Genomic DNA, 20,497 nt, shown 5'->3' on the forward strand with positions numbered 1-20,497 from the left:
TTGCTGATCATTTGTATCACAATAGAGCCTTGCGGTCTTTTTCTGGAGTCAAGACTATTAATTTAGGATCCGTGTTATCCTACAGCGGAAGACAGGACCTCAGAACAAAGACCAACGGGCAAGATTAAGAAAGGGTGAAATAAGCATACTACACTGAAAATGGAAGAGTAGATAGACAATGGTGTAGCTGAAAAAAATTTGAGGGTTCTTGGGGATTCTGGGCATCAATATTCAAAACAGACCAATCACCCATCTCTTTCTCTCAGAAGAAATTCTCAGTGTTAAGGAATCCTTTTCCACAAGTGTTCTGCACTGAAGGATTTTCTATTTATACAATGAAAGATAACACTTAACAAAATATGGCATAATGAATGTGAAATAAATGCTGTTAGAAGGATTACAGGCTCTAAAGAGATCTTAGGGGTATAACTGAATGAAAAAAGCAGATTTTAATTAACAAGTGTGTAAGTACCCTGTACTATGTAAATAATTCATGTGTATAAAAAGATGATCACAAGGGTAACTGAACAATCATCATTTTGGCTTCCCTGTGTTGACTGCTGATGCAAGATTCCTAATCAGAGGCCACAAGAGCATTGTTATCTGTACCAGCCTATCCAGCCTATATCTATACTGATACTTTGTGATACAAACTTTTGAGGTGATTAGGTGGTTTTTAGGTGTTTATTTTCTCTCCTGAATCTCCAAGGGACAAACACTCATGCCATGTTTTATCATTTCCTCCCATTACCTCTGCAGTAAACCATTTTATAGATGCCAGTGGGAGTTTGGCATGAGCTGCCCCTCTGTGTGGTTGAAGGTAGCTGGTAACAGCAGCAGATCATTCTCCTGCCACACCAGGCAGTGTAATTGTTTTTGCAGAACTGGCAACAAAGGGGAGATGTGGGGATCATACAGCACCACGCCACCTCCTTCTGCAGTCCTGGAGCAAGGAAACATCACTAAAAGTTACTGGTGCAGGTTGTGTACTTGCTGGATGACTGGGGAAAGTGAGCTGGCAGAAGAGCAGAGCCTTCCTTCGAAGTGTTGCTTGATTTTGTACTCTGGAAATAAGAATAAGCTCCTGGAAACTCCTGTTCCGCAAGTGCAACATGGTGCAATGATGCCTGAAGTTTTCATGTCTCAAAGCTTAAACCAAAAATAATCAATGCTTTTTGCTTTAATTATTTACCTACATTTGCCTCAAGGCTATTACTGGGTATATTTGTCCCCTTGGAGCTCTATAGTTTATCACCTATCATATGCAATTTAAACAGAGGAAACCCAGGCACATAACTCTTTCACCTTAATGCCCTTCCAATGTAGGAGTAAAATCAATCCCATGGTATTAGTGTACTAAGAAAATGTAAATCACAGATAAAACAGTTCCAGTACACTCCCAAAAGAGGGCAGCGATCAGCTCCAAGTACAGGTTAGATCTGTTTTACCCATGTTGACTACAGTAAATTCTTAAAAACAACTGTTCGCCTACAGCGAGCTGTTTAACCTATATGTATGAGTGAGCCTTACATGCTAGGAAAGTGATAAATAATTATGCTTTCATCTAAAATAGCACCAGAAAATTATCAAACTGTGAACTCATAATACTGACTTTTCATCTGACTCAAAAAAAAAAAGTTCTTTTTAAGCCAGTTTGAGTGAGTACGCTATTAAGATGAGTGTAATGTAACTGCTTTATCAGTAGCATCATTGAGAGAGCCTGGTGCATAATACAGCTGCTCTTTCTGGCTATTAATTGCTATGTTTAATAGTTCTTTCCTTGCAACAAATGCAAAACTTAATTTTTAAAATCTCAGTTTATGCTTGAAGATCTATCTCGTCTTTTAACTCTGTCTTAAGTTAGAAAGCCTTGTAAAATGTCTTATGAACAGCATAGGCAATCATTTCCTTCACAGTCTTAAAAAAGCTGGAAGTGGAATAGCATGCCTTTAGGGAAATACTAAGAATTTAAAATATGCCTGTGTAGCATATTCATAGATTTTTATAATGCATTTCAAATACTTTCCACATTGTAAAAGAGGCTTTGGAAACTATCATCGCAGATGAAAGCTGGTGAAGAAAAAGTAATAAAAATACTGTAGCAAGAAAAGGAAAAAATGGTGCCTCCTTCTGAATTCCCTAACATTTGATTTCTCCTACATAATAATAACAATCAAACGATCAGAGTAATTTCCACATTTACTGTGCTTTAGTGGCAGCTGAGGGTGCACTTGTGTTCACATTCATTCTTCTTCCCCTCCTTCTCCCCCTCCGCATCCGCTGCCTGCAACCATGCAGATTCAGGTGACTGAAACATTTCAGATAAAAGTTAATTAGCCAGCACGCTGCACATCAGATCTTTTCAAACCCGTGCCAAGTGGAAACCTTCCAGTCAGCTCCTGAGGGTTGTCTCAGCTCACCACTCCTGCAAGGGTGCAGTCCACTGCAAGGGAGATTCCGTGGAGCAGGGCACATCCAAGAGGTTCCATGTCATCTCTCAACTTGCTGATAAGGTACTTGCATACCTTGCAGAGATAGGGATGGCTGCTTAGCATGGCAGTGGTACACACATGCTCTCTGTTTACACCAACAGGGTGATATATATATGCTTACAGCGATGCAAGATGCTCGTGAATGGCTGTATTGTACTATGCTGTGGTGAAGTGAAACAGTAAGCTCACAACTGAGTGGTGAACATCAAGCCTGAACAGAGATGCGTTTTGAAACCCTGTCTACAGCCAAAACCATCTCCCAAGGCCAGCTGCACATAAACATTTGGTGGCCATGACCTGCAGAGCCGGCACGTAACAATTACTGTGGCTTATTGTGGTTTGTGGTATGTCATGCTGTCAAGACCCTTGTCAGTTTGTCATGTAGCTGTCTGTAATTACCAAGAGTAATGTTAGTAGCTTGATGTGACAGCTGTGAACTACTCGGGGCCAGATTGTGAACTTAGTCACACTGATGAGAAGTCCATTTCACAAATGGCTTTGCTAGAGCATGGCTCTCTTAATAAATGAATCATGTATCATTGCTGCCTACTCAAGCTTAAATCTTTCTCCCAGTTCTGCTGTTACTTCCACCATCTGCACATCCTCTCCTCATGGTGGTGAGAACCAATCTGGCTGATTGACAGGGTGTTTGGGAAAATATGGAGACCTTCAGGGCCAGACCAGAAGTAACAGTTGCTGATGTCCAAAGCTGCAATCCTAAAGCCACAGTGCCTGATCTTGCTCCCATTTATTAGGAAATCCCTTTTGGGTACCTATTGGTATGATGCTGCGTGTATCCAAGTGACCTTTGTCTGTGTATTGGTGCTCTGAAATGCTGACCAGAAGATATCTGACCCCAGGTGCCAGAGCATCAGGTGAGACTGTGTCCTGAGATGCCCACATCCATCTCTCTTCCTGTAATACTCAGCATCAAGGAGGAATGTCCACTAGTAACACCCGCCCACACCAAGGCCTCACACCCTTTGCAAGAAGCCCCTCCACCAGCAGCAATAAATTGCCATCTACCTTGAATCTAATCCCTATTCCTTTCACTGCTTCCTACATGTTGCCTTAGCAGTTTCCTGGGAGGTCTGCACTATTTTTTGGGCAGACATTACTCACTGGAAGTAGCCGTCCTTAGCCAGGGAGCAAGACAGCCCTGCTAATTCAGTTCTGACCTGGCCAAGCTGTTTCACTCTGCGCTTGGTGACCACAGCTCTTTGTACAGAGCTATCGTGTAAGTTACAGTTCCCTTGTTTTTATGCTTCTGGAATTACAAAAAGTAAAGGGACAGAGAAGGGCACCTCTTCCTTTTATTCTCAATTCAGTTTATTTTCTCATTCTCTCTTCCTGTGTCACTGACATTTATGTTTCTAGTTTTCTTGCTTTCTTTTCTTGTTTTCTTCCTTCTCTTTTCTCTGGCTCCTTTCAGCTATTCAGATTAAACTCTGCAATGCATAGCTACTGGTATTTCAGTGAGATTTCATGTACTCTCTTTTTTAATCAAACGGAAAAGGTGATCCTTCCCCTCTTTAAAAGCCCTTCAGTAAGATCTACAAAAGCATGGATTTATAGCCTGATTATTCTTTGAAAGACAAATCTAGATTTTTAAAAGAAACCATGTTTTTTCCAGTTTTCTGCTAATTACAATAGATAAATCTGAGCCATGCTATGCCTGGATTTCTTTCACATTAAAAAATTACACTGAAATCCACAGAGGAAAAGAATAAAATACATGAGATAAACATTTTATTTGATGGCTTAAAACTGCAACTAAATCCAACATAGCCTAAAGTTCTAATACTGTGAGTTTTCAGTATTTCATGGGTTTAAAGAGTAAATAACTCATTTGATATACCCTAGATGAGAACATTTTTAAAGTAGTCTTTGAATTTAGTTGTGAGCATTGAATTGAGTAACATATAGCATGATCCTTGTCTGTTTTCTGATTTCCACAGCTCTGCTTCCATTTTAGTGGAAAGATGGGGTGGTTTCTCTGACTTTTGTGGACAAATTCTTGGGGGAAGTTATACTGAACACCCCAACTTCCCTTTCAAGAGAGTGTTTTCTTTGTTAATAAACTGTTTGGTACCGTATCTTTTGTATTCATATAGTATCTGCTAGCAAATTTTCTTTGTCTTTTTGGGCCACATTTTGATTTTTACTTAGTAAATAAACCCAACTACTCTTTGGTGTTTTTTCTGATAATGCATGTCATTCAGTAAAGTAATAATCAACGATTTAACCCTGTCATACTCATTATCAACATGAGTTTCTGCAGTGTATTATGAAAGACCTCTTCCAGGCTATGCCGTGAGAAAGACATTGTTTTGTGAACACCCAGAATAGAAAAAAAAAAACCAAAAGAAAAGATCATGTATGGTATTGAATTTGATGTTAACTCAGCTTTTTCTGAATCAGCGAAGCAGGACCAGATAAGGAAAATCTTGTTACTAGCCAGCTCAGTTATTTTCTCCAGAATCTAGTATGGTATCATGAGTACAGTGAGGAAGGACTTTTATAAACAAATGCATATCAAACTAGAAAAAAAAGTATCATTGCTTTTGAGTTTTCGTATCAATTCAATACAGATATTTATCTTCCATTTATGTAGGAAATGTCTACTGGTACAGTATTTTAACTACAAGAATCACCTTCCCTCCATCCCTTTCCCAAATCTTAACTCTTCACCACCCTTTGTAAATGGAATTGATATAACTGAAAATACAACAGAATTTATAAAACTGATTTGATAAAACTTGACAACTTGACAAAACCGGATGTACTTCAAGAGCAAAGTGAGCATTGGCAGAATTTTATCTAAGGATTCCCAGACTCAGATACCTTAAATAATCACAGACTCTGCACATTCTAAACCTGGGTAATAACCCCTTACTGTATTTGAGATAGATTGCTCACTGTTGACTTGAAGCCACTCAAAGAAAGAACCTCTGGTGTATATATTTCAAATAATGCTGCACTATCCATTTTTAAAGTCTGTAGTGCTTATATCCCCCTAACTTTGAAATAAGCAAACATACACACTGTGGCATATCCAACATTTTCTTAAATAATAATTGACATGAAAAGAAAAATGTATGGAAAATTATGGATAATAATGCTGTGAATGGTGGTTGTGCAAATCAAGTCTCATAACTTATATTACAATTACAAATACTATAAAATAAGAACCTTTATGCTATCTAGGCTAAGTGTTGAAGAAACTTAGGGGAGTTGAAGAAAGAAGCCTGCTGTAAGATTTAACTGAGACTTGGGTGGTAAGGAATACTAAATAACTAAGTAATACATTCTCATACCTCGAAGCATCGTATACATTTACTATATACCATGCTAAAATATCCTAAGTGTCAAGATCCCTTAATTTCAAAAGCCGAGTGGCAGGATAGCGAATTCAATGGCTTTCTGAGGGGCTTTCTTCCAAAGGAGAAGGGTTGGAGGTAGCACTGAAAGATGCTACTTGGGAAAGTTCACCCCAGTAGAGTTCTGGCTCCTTCTGTCTCAATGGAATGTTAAAATTAAGGATCCAGAGGAGAGAACTGGAAGCAAAAATACTCTCACCACTCTCCTGCATTCTGAAAAAGGATATTTGGCAGTCATGATGAACTGAATCCTCCTTAAACACTGTAACTGGAATAAAGAGACTAGTTCTTTTTTTCTATTTCATTATCCCATGCTTCTGAGTATGCAAAGCTCGTTGATAGAGGAACTATCCTCACTGAAGTCCCCATGGGTAGGTAGGCAGGCTGCAATGTTCTGTTTTATACGACTGGGTGCCTTTAGTGGTGTTTTAAATAGTGTTTATTATGACTCTGACAGTTTAGGGGACAAGGATGACTTCTTGTATTATCAAGCATGCAACATACAGAGAAAACAGACCTTGAACATTAAACAATGTGAAAGAACGCAAAATACAGAAGGTGCCAATACAGCTCCCAAATGGTATGCCAACATCACTTTCACAACACTTGGGGGCCTTCTGACCACAGACAAGAATATAAACAAGGACTCCTTTCCCTTCAACACACGTCATTTATCAACTTAAAGGTAACGGATAGATTGGCTTCAGCTGACAACACAACTGAACTATGAAAGCTGTGGCACTCTCATAGCTTACAATGTTCAACATAGCAGAGGAGCACAAGTAAAGCCATTCTCAAACTAACAACCTGAGGACAATGTGTGATATTGGGGAAAAGCATGTGAGAGACTGGAGACTGGATCAGTTAGTAAACACTGCATCTGGCTTTTTAACGGAGGACTGGTACAATGAGGAGACCTCTCGCATGATGCTAGGACAACAGCGCTGCCAGCAAAATGTCAGTTATGCCTTTGACATCTGTGTTTAGAAGAATTAATGACTCTACAGGATACCTGGCTACAAAGCAAAACTGTTAGTTACACAAAGCTTTTTTACGTTAGGTGTCAATGTGAAAGGACTCTCACTTTATAGCAGATCAGTGGCCTAAACTGTGCAAGTTTCAAAAGCTCACTATGAGCAAAACTGCACAGAGACCTTTGGCTCAAAGAGAAGCTGCTAAACATTTGTTTGCACGTCCTTTCATCTTCCATCCTTTTTTCCTTCAAGGCACCTCCCATAAACCCTCTTGAAGTGCACAAAAGGTATGCAGTGTGAGGTGAGCAGGGTTGGTGATCACAGGGAAAGGCCGAATACATATTCCTCATCTACACAGTAACTAGTACAAACCTAAACATTTGGACTAAGTCAGGTTAGCAATGATAGTTTGAATTACCAGAGCCTGCAGCTAAGCATGTGTTTTGCAGTCTCTCCTGCAAAATGAGATTTAAAAAAAAATTTTTTTTGGCTTATCAAAAACACTTTTCTGCAAAAATGCAGCTCTGGCTCTAACGAGGAAAAAAGTGTCTTTGAGCATTTAGCTGGACAGAAGCTTTTCCCCATGTCCATTCCCTTGCTGCAATTTCTGCCTGCCCTCCCCGTTCCACTGCATAGCCAGTGTCTTGCAGGTCAGTACGACTTCTGTGGATACCATACACACAGTAGTATTCCTGGCTATTTCCAAAAGGCAAAGATGTATAATTCCCCACTAATTGCCCTTTGTTACATATGAACTATAAAGCTGCTTTCAAAAGAAAGCTTAATTCCTTTAAAAACAAACGAAAAATTAAATGTTAATGGTCAGTTTATTTTTACAGCATCTGTTCTGAGGCTGACCTTGCTATTTCACCAGGAAATTCACTGTTTAACCTAAAAGTCGGACTTATTTATTCTTTTGACCCTCTCTGAAGTCACAGTAGTAATCAGCAGTGCTGCAATTCTAGTTCCTCGGGAAACCAGATAAAGCACAGACTGGCTATGCAGGGACTGATGATTCAGATTTACTTTATTCTGTTTCATTGCTCTGAGAAGATTCCTTCTCATGTTAAAAAAGACATCTACGCTACTGATTTATCTGAAAGCCATTGAAAATACTCCCTAAGTTCTGAAGTTCAGAGAATACTGCTGCAAACATGATCACCCATGTGTTTCTGATAGTATCACCTATAAAATGGGTATTATGGACTATTCTTTCCAGACTCTCGGTGCTGAACTATAGTACTAGAAGTACATTTATTTATGGTTCATGTTCCCTGGATCTTTACCCTGTTCCATCCATGGGAAAATTATTAAAGATGCTGGCAGTCTTGGAATGAAAAAAATAAAGTGTGTTTCTTCATACAAGCATACGTAACATGACAAGCCTTGCCTCAATGCCATCAGTGTTCATGAGCTGCTGTCTCAAAAATAATGAGCTGTCAGAGCTTCAGTGCAATTTGCATTCGTGTTAGTAGTAAAGAAATCCAGTGGTTTTTTGCTTGCTGAATGATAGTGTTAAATTGTTACTTTTGCTTACCAAGAGTGTGAAAATTTACTGGAGTGACAGTAAACTTGGAAAAGTAAACAGCTTTTTTCAGGTCTCCACAGTGTCTGGATTTACTGTCAGTTATATGTTAGTCATTAAATCACACACACAAATGAAAATGAAGACAGTATGGCACATTTTACTGTGTACTGTGCATCCCCTGAAGCCATGTGTGCGTGTTGCAAATGTGCTGGTTTTGGCTGGGACAGGGTTAATCTTCTCCGTAGTAGCTAGTCTGGGGCTATGGTTTGAATTTGTGTTGAAAACAGTGTTGATAACACAGGGATGTTTTAGATACTGCTGAGCAGTGCTTGCACAGTGTCCAGGCCTTTTCTGCTCCTCACACCACCCCACCAGCCAGGAGCCTGGGGGTGCTCAAGGAGCTGGGGGGGACACAGTCAGGACAGCTGACCCCAACTGACCAAAGGGATATTCCATACCGTATGACATCATGCTCAGCATATAAAGTATAAGTATAAAGTATATAAGCTGGCTGGGGGCTGCTGCTCAGAAACTGGCTGTGCATCCGTTGACAGGTGGTGAGCAACTGACCTATGCATCACTTGTTTTGTATATTCTAATTCTTTTATTATTATTATTATTATTATTATCCCTTCCTTTTCTGTCCTATTAAACTGTCTGTATCTCAACCTACAAATTTTACTTTTTTTTTTTTTCCCAATTCTCTTCCTATCCCACTTGTCAGGTGTTGTTTGAGTGAGCGGCAGTGTGGTATATAGCAGTCTGCCAGGTTAAACCACGACACTCCTTTTGTCCTTGTTGGCACCCAACGTGGGACCTCTTCAGCACATCACCTCTTCCTCTGGTGGTATTGCAAAATCTTTGCCTTCTGGCCAGTCCGTGATCTCTTCCAATATTCCTGGGTGACTGGGGTGTCCTACTTGAGCCCGTTGTGTGATCAGTGCAACGCATTTACTCCACATGGCATCAGTTGCACGGTGTGTAGCGGGGACCATTCCTTTTAACATCCAGCCCAGCACCAGCAGTCGGACTGCCAGGAGGAGCTGTGCTTCAGTCCCAATCACTTCCAAATGCTCAAATGCCTTCATACGCTGCCAATTTTTCAGTTGGAGTACAGTGGGCTTCGGATCCTCTATATTCCTGACTCCAAAACCCCAGTGGTTAACCCTGGCTGTCCCCTGGTGCTCTCTGCCAGAGACTCCAGGTAGGGCCATTCTCCCTGGCTGTGGTTTAGAGCGCATTTTCAACATCTTGTCCTTTCTGAAATGGCCCAAGGGCTACTGCATGAACTATTTCCTGTTTAATTTGTTCAAAGACTGGTCGTTGTTCAGGGCCCCACTTGAAATCCTTCTTCTTCTGGGCCACTTGATAGAGGAGGCTTACAATCAGAATGTAATTTGGAATGTGCAGTCTCCAGAAACCTGCAATGCCTAAGAAAGCCTGCGTTTCCTTTCTTCTAGTTGGTGGAGACATAGTTGTTATTTTGTTGATCACATCCGTTGGGATCTGATGACGTCCATTGTGCCATAATTTAGCAGCCCAGATGCCTTTACCTCCATGCTGCCACACACAATCCTGAACCTCCAGCAAAAGCTGTTGCTTGGGAGAGAACAAATGCCACTTTGTGATGGCTGCTGTCTTGTGATTGTTAATTGTCATGGGGCAAGACTGCTCTTTTTTTTTTTTAACTTCAGGAGAGTAGAAATTAATGAGAAACAGACTTTTAAAGATGCTTGAACAACCACAAAACTTTTGAAAACACTCTACATATCCATTTGACTGTAGGTGCCCAGCTGTGACACTGTGGCTTGCCTCGCGACGTCACACATTTGAAGCGTATCATCAAATGTCACGGAGGCAACATCCAGCATTATTGAAACATGTTTCAGTTCCGGATCCTTATTTTCCTGTTCATTTTAAGTATTGCTTTTTGTCATGTTTGGGAGGATTTGCTCGAAGATCAACATGCTTTTCAATTACAGTGAGTATCTGCTTATTATAAAGTTCTGTATGAAGTAATAACGTTAACATTCAGCAGTGGTACAAGCGCTGTATGTGTACGTTCCTATCCTACCGTAATGTGGAAAATGAGACCTTGTTAGGCATTACCACCTTAAAGCCATCCTAGCAAAAATTCTGAATGCTAAGGAGAAGCAGCTTGAGACAGCATCTAGTGAACATCGACTTCGTTAGCATGTGTGCCATGCTCTTCATACGGCAGACAGTGGGGAACGCTCTTCAAGGGCAAACAAGTTTTGGGTCTGCTTCTGTTCCTGCCTGGAAGAAAGCTAACTGCCAGCAGCCCCCCAAGGTGTGCTGTGGTGCTGTTTCTGGAGGGAGGGAGGATTTCTCTGCCTAAGTATCAGTGGGAAGAGTGACCCCAGGGAGGCTGATGCTTCACATTTCTGAAGCAGGGTTAGATCTCAGTCTTCCTGACTTTTCTTCTCTGAAAAACTGCATGCTGGGCCTATCAGCACTGTCTCACCCACAAAGCTGTCATTTACACTTGCTTCCTCTAAAACTGCCAGTCAGTAGAAGCAGTCACTCTGTAGCTCCAGGGCCATTAAGCTGGGAAGTCCATGCTATGTTCATTTCATGCCAGTGCTGGCATGGGACTGTGAATGACATAAAATCCCTGCCTGTAGCAGGCAGTAAGATACCAGAGGCTGTTGATGCCAGCATCCCCTGGGCCCAAGATGCTGTTGGAAATCCTGTAACTCTGGGAAGCGTGCAAGGTAAGGCTGCTAGAGCACTGCCTCCAGGGTTATCCTTAAAATTGTATTTATTATGTTAAGGTATGAAAAAAGAGTGTTCAGAAAGATGTCAGGCCCTCCAAGCCAGTCCTGAGAGACTAATATACTTGTATTACCTGCTGGCCTTTGAGTAAGGCTGAGATTTTTTTAAAATCCACAGACCTTAGAGTGATTTTTTTAGCTCAGCTGAAAAAAAACCCAGTCTCTATTCAGCACAGGTTCAATGTCAGGCATTGGCTTCACTGTCACTGAAGACAATGACACTTAAATGTCTGCTTAAGAAGAAAGTCCTGATTTGGATCCAGTTGGCTGCCCACTGAGAACAATGTGAAAGTTAAGCAGGCGCTGTGAAGTCTGTGGAAAGGAGCAATGACTCTAACCGTCTGCTATATGCGTTTAATGCATCTTGTGTCCTCAGGCAGCTTTGGATGAACTTAGACCCATCTTGCATGGAGTAGAAAATAATACTGATTTTAACAGACAAAGCAAGGAGATGCTGGGTTCAGGTGCTGTAGATGCCAGCACAACTGCAAGTGTAACTGCAAGGCTGGTATTGACATCAAACTCGGGTGCTATTGGCATCAAACACCCATCAACAGTGGCATTCAGTGGCACCAATTACCCTTGAGTTTCTGCATAAATCTACAGAAACCCAAGTCATGTGGGTTTTGCTAAGGTAGAAAAAACTGAGTTCAGACCAGCATACAGCAGTCACATCTTCAGTTACAGACTAGCACAGACTTTCCTTTCCTACCTTTTCTGTCATGATCTAACATATAAAAATATAGGAGTTTAAAAGTGATCCAGGCTGGGTTTCATATTTGCTTTTGGAAAGCAAATTCAGTTGGTAAACTTTTTTTCTGATTGTTTTCAGAGCAAAGTTGAGCTATCTCTTTTTATATAAAACAATTATTTCTCCTGGCTATTCAAATGGCAGCTTCTGCCATTTTACTCATGACTTCCCTTGAATGGGTCACACAGAACAGAGTATTTTCTTCCAACCCTTTTGCCTGAAGATGATTACTAGCATCAAACACACATTTGCAAAAAATGGAACTATCACCTTTTTCCAGAGTGTGTAACACTAACTTGCCATCTCTGTATGATGGAAAGTTTAGCTTCCCTTAGATACTACTACTATTTGTGCCCATGACAGTCAAACACACTACAGTTTCTACTATTTTAGCTACACAATCAAACAGACACAGACTGGTTTCTACTGCTTCAGTCGGGCAACCAGATTTAGCAAAACTCTGGTCTAGCAGTGATGCATAAACTACAAGTAAAGAAAATCCTAATACTTCAGATTGCTCAATGCAAAGTCAAGTTACAGTGAACAACTTCCCTGAGAAGTGTCATCTGGTGAACAACCTACCGTGCCTGCACACAAACAGCACGGCATTTACACTGTAATAAATAAACACCCTGAATGCTGCTTTCAGGTTGGTTTTTTTTTTGGTTTTTTTTTTTTTTTTTGCCAACAACCTTCTTTTGGTCTGCAAAGCACGTCCTTCTCCAAAAGCCAAGCTAAGGACCTGCAGAAGAGCAGCTTGTGCAGAAGAGCACCAGCGCGCGTCCCGGCCCCCCTTTTTCCCTCTGAACTCGACAACTTAACGGGGCAGACGACTTTGGGCTCACAACTTCGCTTTTGCCACCGAGCTCCGCCTTTCCACAGAGAGGCAGCTTGTCCCCCTCCATCCCAGGGCTGAGACCAAGGGCCAACACGGGAGCGGGTGCAAGAGGGGGGGAAGACCAGAAACCGCGACTCCGACGGCCCCGGAGTCAGCGCTCCCCGCCGGGAGGGCCGGGGCCGCTCCCTCCCCACCCCGCCCGCCTCCCGGCTCCCACCGCCGTGCCCCGCCGGCAGTCGGCCGGTCCCCGGCCCTTGCCCGCGGGTACCCGGGGGACGCGGGGCGGGAGCCGCCTGCGCGGGGGGCTCGGCGCTGCCTTGCTCCGGCGCGGGGGGAGCCCTGCCCGCCGCCCCGCTCCCCCCGGCGCCTTACCGGGCTCCGCCGGGGGAACTCGCCCAGCACGATGCTGACCACGGGGATGCGCAGCGCCGCCGAGATGAAGTCCAGCTCTAGCATCTCCCCGCGGCTCTGCGGGAAGGCGAGGATGGCGGAGACCCCCTGCACCACCACGGTGTGGCAGAGGCTCTGCAGGAAGGAGACGGGGTCGTTGCTCCAGGAGGCGCTGGGGGAAGAGAAGGGGAAGAGGGGCAGGTCGCCCAGCCCCGCCTCGATCGCCATCACCACCTCCAGGGACAGGTTGTAGGGCAGCAGCCCGGCCACGCCGTTGAGGTTCGCCACGGCCAGCAGCAGCGCGTCCCGCGGCGAGGGCTGGGGGGGCGGCCGCCGCTCCCCGCCGCCCCCCGGCCGCCGGCCCCGCGGCCCCGCGGCGCTGCCCACTTCCTCGGGGCTGCCGCCCCCCTCGGGGCTGCCGCCCCCCCGCCGTCCGCCCGCCGCTTCCCCGGGCCAGGCGGCGCCGCGAGGCTGCAGGTGGGTGGCCCCCACCCTGACGGTGTGCCCGATGCGCCGCAGGATCTGGCAGGGCTGCGGGTGGGACGCGGAGCCGGGCACCGCCGCCAGCACCAGGGCGCAGGGCGGCAGCAGCAGCAGGCACGCCCGCCCCAAGAGCCCGCGCACCCCCGGCCGCCACATGGCCGGCAGCCCCCCGCCGCCGCCGCCGCCTCCCCCGGCCCCGCCACCCGCCTCAGCCGCCCCGCGGGCGGCCGGCAGCGGCATCAGCCGCGGCGGGCGGCCCCCGCGCAGAGCCGCCCCCGCCACCGCCCATGGGGCCGCCGCCGCCGCGCCCACGCCCCGAGGTTGGAGCTGGCGGGGAGGGGGGTGTCGGCCCCCGGCCCGCCCCCCACGGACCCGCGGGGCTGGAGCGGCCCGGCCCCGGGGCGGCACCCCGCACCGCCCCCCGCAGCCGCCGGCAAGGCGCCCCTGCCCCTCCGCGCGGGCGATGGCTCTGCCCGGCTGCCCCGCAAGGAGCGAGAAGATCCCCCAGGAGCGTGCGCTCCCCGGCTCCCCCTTCCGAGACCACCGTGCGCTCCGCCGCCCGGCTCCCCCCCCCCCCCCCCCGCAGCCCCCGCTGCACCGCACGGCCGTCCCCGGCTCCCTCGCAATGCTCCCACCCCCCCGCAGCCCCCGCCCGGCTCCCCTGCAAGGCTCCCTTTTCCAGCCTCTCCTCCGCGGCTCTCCTCGGTGCACTGCCCTGCCCCGGCTCCGGAGGCGAGAAAAGTTGCCGGGCGGCCGCGGCGGCGGCTGCGGGCGGTCGCTGGGCTGCGCTGCGCTCCCACCGGGAGGAACGGCGAGCGGCAGCCCCGCGCCAGCTCCTCCCCGGGCCGCCGGGACTTGTAGTCGCCGCCGCCCCCGCGGGCCGCCCCGAGGGAGGAAGGAGGGTTTTCGGGGCTTGGCCCGCTCCCTCCCCGCCGCATCCTTGCTCCCTCGGAGAGGCGTCCCGGGACAGCCCCGACGGAAACCTCCGCTCGGGTATTGTCTGCCCGGGTCTTCTTCCCGCTCCCTCGGACGGAGAAGCGAAGCAGTTTTGCGGCGCTGAGGGAGACAGCGGGCTGCTCCGTCCCCGGAGGGGCTGCGGGCCGGGGCGGGGGGCTCCCCTCGCCCTCTCGGCTGGGGGGAACCGCGTCCCTCGCCGCCGCAGCGCGCCCGTCGGGTAAGCCAGGGGCGGGCTGCGCTCGGTGATGCGCTGCTGCTGCTGCGGCTTCAAACCCGATCGGTTTTCGGCACGTGGGACCCGAGATCCCGGCACAGCAAGCCATGGACACTTTCTAAAATTGCTTTTACTATAGAACACCCTTATCCTAAGAGGGAATAGGGCAGAGCAGTGATGGGCGTTTGTGTGCGTGTCTGCAATGGGTTGGGGAAAGTCCCGTCCTTGTCTCCCTCCTGTTAACCGGGTTCGATCCCGGGAGGTCGGGAGCCGCGCTAGTCCAGGGTCTGAGACTGATACCCCGATCGGGGCACCGACAGGCTCGTCGTTGTCTCGCTCCGCTCCGTGATCGATCTCCGGGACCCCAGCGGATGCCCTCTCCCAGAGCCACGTTGTCCATCAGAGGGGAAATAACCTCAGGGCTCCCCCCGGGAGCGAGCTGCGGGCTGACTGCCGACACGGGGGACGCCCCGAGATTTCCGTGTATTTCCTGCCTGCGGGACTCCTGTCATCGTTCCCCGGCTGATCCAGCCCTGACTGAACGCAGTGTGGTTTCCTGCTGTGCCTCCTGGAAGGGCAGTCTGAGCCTTCACTGCTGGGGTGGTTGGAGACCTTCTGGTAACTTCTTCACAAGCAGTTTACCCTGACCTAGTGCTAGCATTATTCTTTAAGTTAAAGAGCTCTCCTCCTCTGAATGTTCACCTACTTTCCCCTTTCTCCAAGATTTATCTTCTGAGCTGTTTATGAAGAAACATTATACGCTCTCTTTCTTCATCAGGTATGCACAAAACTTGTGTAGAAACAAACACTTTTCATCATGCTGTATAAAAGAGGTGGTCATTACCCTCCAACAGGTCTGAACTGCAGGTTTTCTGATTTAAATTAATCTTTCTTGAGGGGAGGTCACCAGAGGTGTACACAGTCTTCAAAGAGAGGTCTTACTAAGGTCTTGTGCAGCTGTGCTGAAATTTGTCTCTTATGTCCATCATGTTAGCACCTTGTCATACCTGCCTGCTGTTGTTACCATCTTCCAAAAGACCTGCAAAGCTAGTGTTTATCTCATACTGTTCCCTTTGAATTGATATGTGGTTGCAAAATTGGTTCCAAGGTGGAAAACTACAAATGGCAGGGTGGTGATCTGTAGGCCAAAACTGACTATACCAGCTGCTACGCGTAAAGGTGAGCTAATACTATGTCTAAGAGTTAACAACAATTTCCTATTTCCCCTTTTCTTCTTCCTTTTTCTCCTAGTCTTATTATCACATTTTTATTTCCTGGTATCTTCTCTGATCAACACAGGGTCCTCCTGTCCCTCTTCCTATTTTTTTTTTTTTTTTTTTTTTTTAAGGAATGGATCATATTAACAGAGGTGTTCAAAATCTCCTCTGTTAGCGGTAAGGAATTACTGGCTGGGAGAACTGGCTTTGAATATGGTAAATGTCACACAGTGCAAACAAAAATTATTTTTCTCCCAAAACCACAGGAGTTAGCTTTCAGGTTGTGAGAATGAACTCACTCGAGATCTGTACAACTCCAGAGGTGTTATCTGTATTTGCATCCTTTTTGTCAGGTTTGGAAAAATCTGGTAAGCACGTAACTTCTCTGCTGTGCAGTTAGGTAATTACTAGTTTTCACGTGGGAATTATTTTTATAACAAACGGTTACTCTTCCATGTCTTAACTGACAGCCCTGAATTGTCAGTCATTTGAAGCTTCATTATAGGAGCGGATCTTTCTCTGGCGTTAGGGCACAGGTGACACTCATTTAAAAAAGCAAGTGTTTCAGAAAATGTCATCAAACTTATTACTGAAACAGCTCTGAAAATTGCATAAGAAATCAATCAGTAAAGGGAAATCATTCAGTATCTCCATCTTTTGTTTTTTAATTTGTGGGTAATCTATGACCAGATTGCTTGGTGATCATGCAGTACCACTCTTGTGAGTACTGCTGTAAATAATTCCTGGTCTGCAGCTGATTTTTGAGCAAGTCATAGCAAGTTGTCACAGTTAGAAACCTGAACTGTACAGAGTAGGCAAACTCCCCAGGCGATGTAATAATTTTTACTGGAATGGCTCTAGCTCTTGAAGCTATCTTTTCAGCTTATTTATAACAACAAATTATGAATTTGTCTTCTTTGCAATTTGTGTTTATTTTTACTCTTTGCTCAAATATTCCTGTTAATAAAGTTCTCTGCAATACCCCTGATATACCAAAGTGCTTAAACACAGGCTTTTTTTAAGAAGACATTTAAATCTCTAGGTGCTGCTCTGTAAGAGGCCAGAGTATTTTCAGGAAGTGATCTGAAAAAGGATATAAACCACACCAAAGTGTATACATGTAACATTTGGAAAGTTGTATCATTAATTTTTCTGCTTTATTTGCATAAATATGCATGTGGAAAAGAGCACGATTGGTTGAGTCTAATACGGCAATTGGAGATGGCTGTGTGTCAATTGCACCTGCTTTTTAGCAACACTGCAGTTCCTCTTCCAAGGCTGGCAGCAGAATAAACTTTTTGAGATCCTTGACTTTTTTCATCTTCAACTAAAGGACTGGCTGCCTTCTACTCTCCTTCCCCCTTTTCCCTTTCTCATGGTGGTTGCTGCAGTAGGAATGTCCACTCTGCTCCTCTCCTGTGTTAAATATTCAACTGAAAGAAGACCAGGCAGATCTGGGCAAGTGGAGGGACGTCCTCTGATTTGGTTGTCACCTCAGGGTATACCATGAGTATAGCAATGCTGGTGGCATTGATTGCTGGGGAATGGTGACCACAGAAACTCATCCTTGATCAGTGCCTGAGCATCACAGTTAAAGCTGGTGAAAACCCTTCGGCAACAAAAAATGCAGTGGGGAAAAGTGATTGAAATCACCGATCGTATTTCTCTTGCTGCTCTTTCTGCTTGCTTAGCTCATTGTCATTTCTCTGAAGTAGAGTTGGTTTATCTGGCTTTCTGAGCTGCAGAACAATTGTGTTTCACAACGACCTTCTGCAAGGCTTGTTCCTTCTGAGCAACTTGGCTCGTTTGGAAATAGTTTGTCACTGCCCTTCCGTTCATGTCTGTGTTGCTCTACTCCCCTTGCTCTGATGGAGAAGCTCCTTGAGCTTGCCAGAGCATGATAGCCAGATTGCTTAACTTCATGTTCATCTGCCCCATTTTTAGCCGCTCTCATTCTTCAAAATGCCCAAGTCACTAGGCTGAGATGCAGAGAGTACCACTCTTTACCCCTGGAGAAGGTGAGGGATTTATTTTCGGTCAGCCTGGCATGAAAATTTTTTTCCTTTCATAACCATCATTCTAAAATGAGAATTAGGGAAAAATAAACCATTCAGGTAAAATTATTTTTTTCACTAGGAATAAACAGTTTTGTTTCTATTTAGATGCCTCAGTTTATTTAAATGCAGTTTCAAACATTTCAAAATGCTGTGTTTTTCATTTGAATTACCATTTAAAGGAAAAAAAACCCCAACAAGTCACCTGGATGGTCCTTACTTTCTGTCCTCCACACTTTTTCCAGCCAGAAGAAATTTGCAGATGCTTTCAGATATCTAAAACTGCACTAAGAATGTTAAGTAGGGTATTATACATTTGAATAATTTCGTGTCACTGTAGTGCTCACCTGGTGTGAATCGACAGTGCACTGGCTACTGCAGACTTATGCCTGCAAATATCCTCCTGTGGGCAGGCCTGGTGTTGAATCCAAACCATCACTTTGAAGTCAAATTGTTTCACCAGTGAGGGCTACATGCTGCTTTACTGCCTCAAAAAAGTGTTTGAGACTCTTCTTTCTCCCTAAATAAAACTCCCATTTTGTTTCTTCTGGCAATATAAATCCAGACAAACTCTGATACTGTCAGAGGATGTTCAAAGAGTCAGCGAGGAAAATATGCAGTGAACCACTTGATAGCTTTGGTCCCTTTCAGAAAGAGCAGGCAGGAGATCTTGTAACATTGCCACACAGCTCACCAACCCCTCTGAGTTTGGTAGTCTCCCCTCTGAAATGGATGCTACCATGGGAATATCTCAAGACATTCCAGGTACCTATAAATGGAAAAAAATTAAGTGACTAGTATTCAGTCACAGCTTCTTTCCATCACTGGAACTAAATGTTCCTAAAGTAGGCATGAGTATACTCTAACTGTGAGACCTTTTTCGATTGCCAGAATGAAGAAGGAAGAATTTAGTTGCAGGTGAAAGTGTTGTTCCCCCTGTTAATGTGAGTGATCCGATCGATTGTTTTTATTGCTTCTTGTCTGAGGTGGTGGTGTATATCTTCCCAAACAAGTAGCTATAAAACCTTTACGAGATCCCCACTTGCCACATATTTTGTTCATGCCATATATTTTGAGTTTGACACTTAGTCATGTTTTTCTCATTGCTGGTCCTTTTATAGCATTCCCAATTGTTCTCACTTTTGAGATACATTAATCCTGGGCAGCAGCTAAACTAGTAGAGAAAGCACCATAATGACTCTGTTGGATACTAAGCCTCTGGCTATAACTACCTGAAGTTTCTGTCACTGCCTGTAGTTTTTATTTTTAAGTCTTTTCTGTTCTGTTGTCACATGTCCTGTGTTGTTCTTTCACAGTTAATATAACAGTGATGAAAACAACTCCAGTAGGTAGGAACAGTCCCAGTACTGCTTACTGCATCATGGTGGATGGCACAGAGAGCCTTTAGAAGCCCCTCAGTTGAGGCAGATGGTTATCTGGGAATCCAAGGGTTGGTTGATGTAAAGTCTGCCTCTTGAGTCTTGGAGTCCAACTCTGGTGGAGCCAACTGCACAGGAAAGAGCTGGCTGGCTACTCCAAACCTGAAGGTACAGGAGAGATTTGGCCAGGGGCATTTAATCTCTAACAAAAAAGCACCAGCTATATACCAGAAGTGTGTTATCTCAGTATCCACAGGGAGTTGATGAGGAAGAAAAGGCATCCCCACCGCAGGCCAGCTTCCCTAAGCTGGCAAGCTCTGAGCAGAGAGCATGGAAATGGTTTGAAGGATGATGTGTGCATGTGTTTGTACGTCATTACTGTGAGCACATCGATTTTTTTTGTCAGCAAGCTGGCAGGTACTCCCTTCCCCAATTTTTCTTCCAGGAGATCCTCTATCATGGCCCTGCTCAGGATCCTCTGTGAAAACAGGATGCCATTCCATGGACTTTTCTAGGACCAGGCTGGATTTAATGCAGTTTTGCCTGTACATATTTGCTTCTTTATTCCAGGATGACAGCTGAGCGCTTGTGAAAATTTTGGGAGGCGGGAAGAGAAAGAAGAGAAAAAAACTGTTTGAAAGCAGTGTCAAAATTGTTACCAACATCAATGTAATTTGAGTAGTGAGGTCAGACAAGCATCTTCTCATAGAGCAAACCCATAGTTTTGGAAAAAATACCAATACTGCTTTGCTGACATCGTGGTGCCCTCTGCATTATATGATTTCCCCCACGTTTCTGCAGCAAATATAAAAGTATTATAGGCTGTGTGCAACCTTTGCACTGTTTTGATTGGCTTCAAAAGGCGACTGGGTGTAAATGCTCAATAAAGATGAATAAAGTCTGTTTAACTTTCAGACAAAGTCTTCAATTTCCACAAGGTTAGAGGAGCACCCCCACACTGCATCACCCTGGCAACATCACATGCTCTTTACTGTTCATTCCCTCCTGCTCCTTCTGACTTAGAGGTGGGGGTAAAAGGGGAGGG

The 20,497-nt window shown here is 45.2% G+C and overlaps 1 protein-coding gene across 1 annotated transcript in view; it reads right to left on the reverse strand.

Moving 5' to 3' along the window:
• GRIN3A (glutamate ionotropic receptor NMDA type subunit 3A) overlaps nt 1-13,871 on the reverse strand; it is a 73,869-nt gene extending 59,998 nt beyond the window's left edge. The window contains exon 1 of the mRNA XM_074855470.1: nt 13,131-13,871. Within this exon, the coding sequence (XP_074711571.1) occupies nt 13,131-13,871 (741 nt within the window). The remainder of the gene's footprint in view (nt 1-13,130) is intronic.
• Between the last annotated feature and the right edge of the window lie 6,626 nt (nt 13,872-20,497).

This window comes from Strix uralensis, chromosome Z (assembly GCF_047716275.1).
Source record: "Strix uralensis isolate ZFMK-TIS-50842 chromosome Z, bStrUra1, whole genome shotgun sequence".
NCBI lineage: Eukaryota > Metazoa > Chordata > Aves > Strigiformes > Strigidae > Strix > Strix uralensis.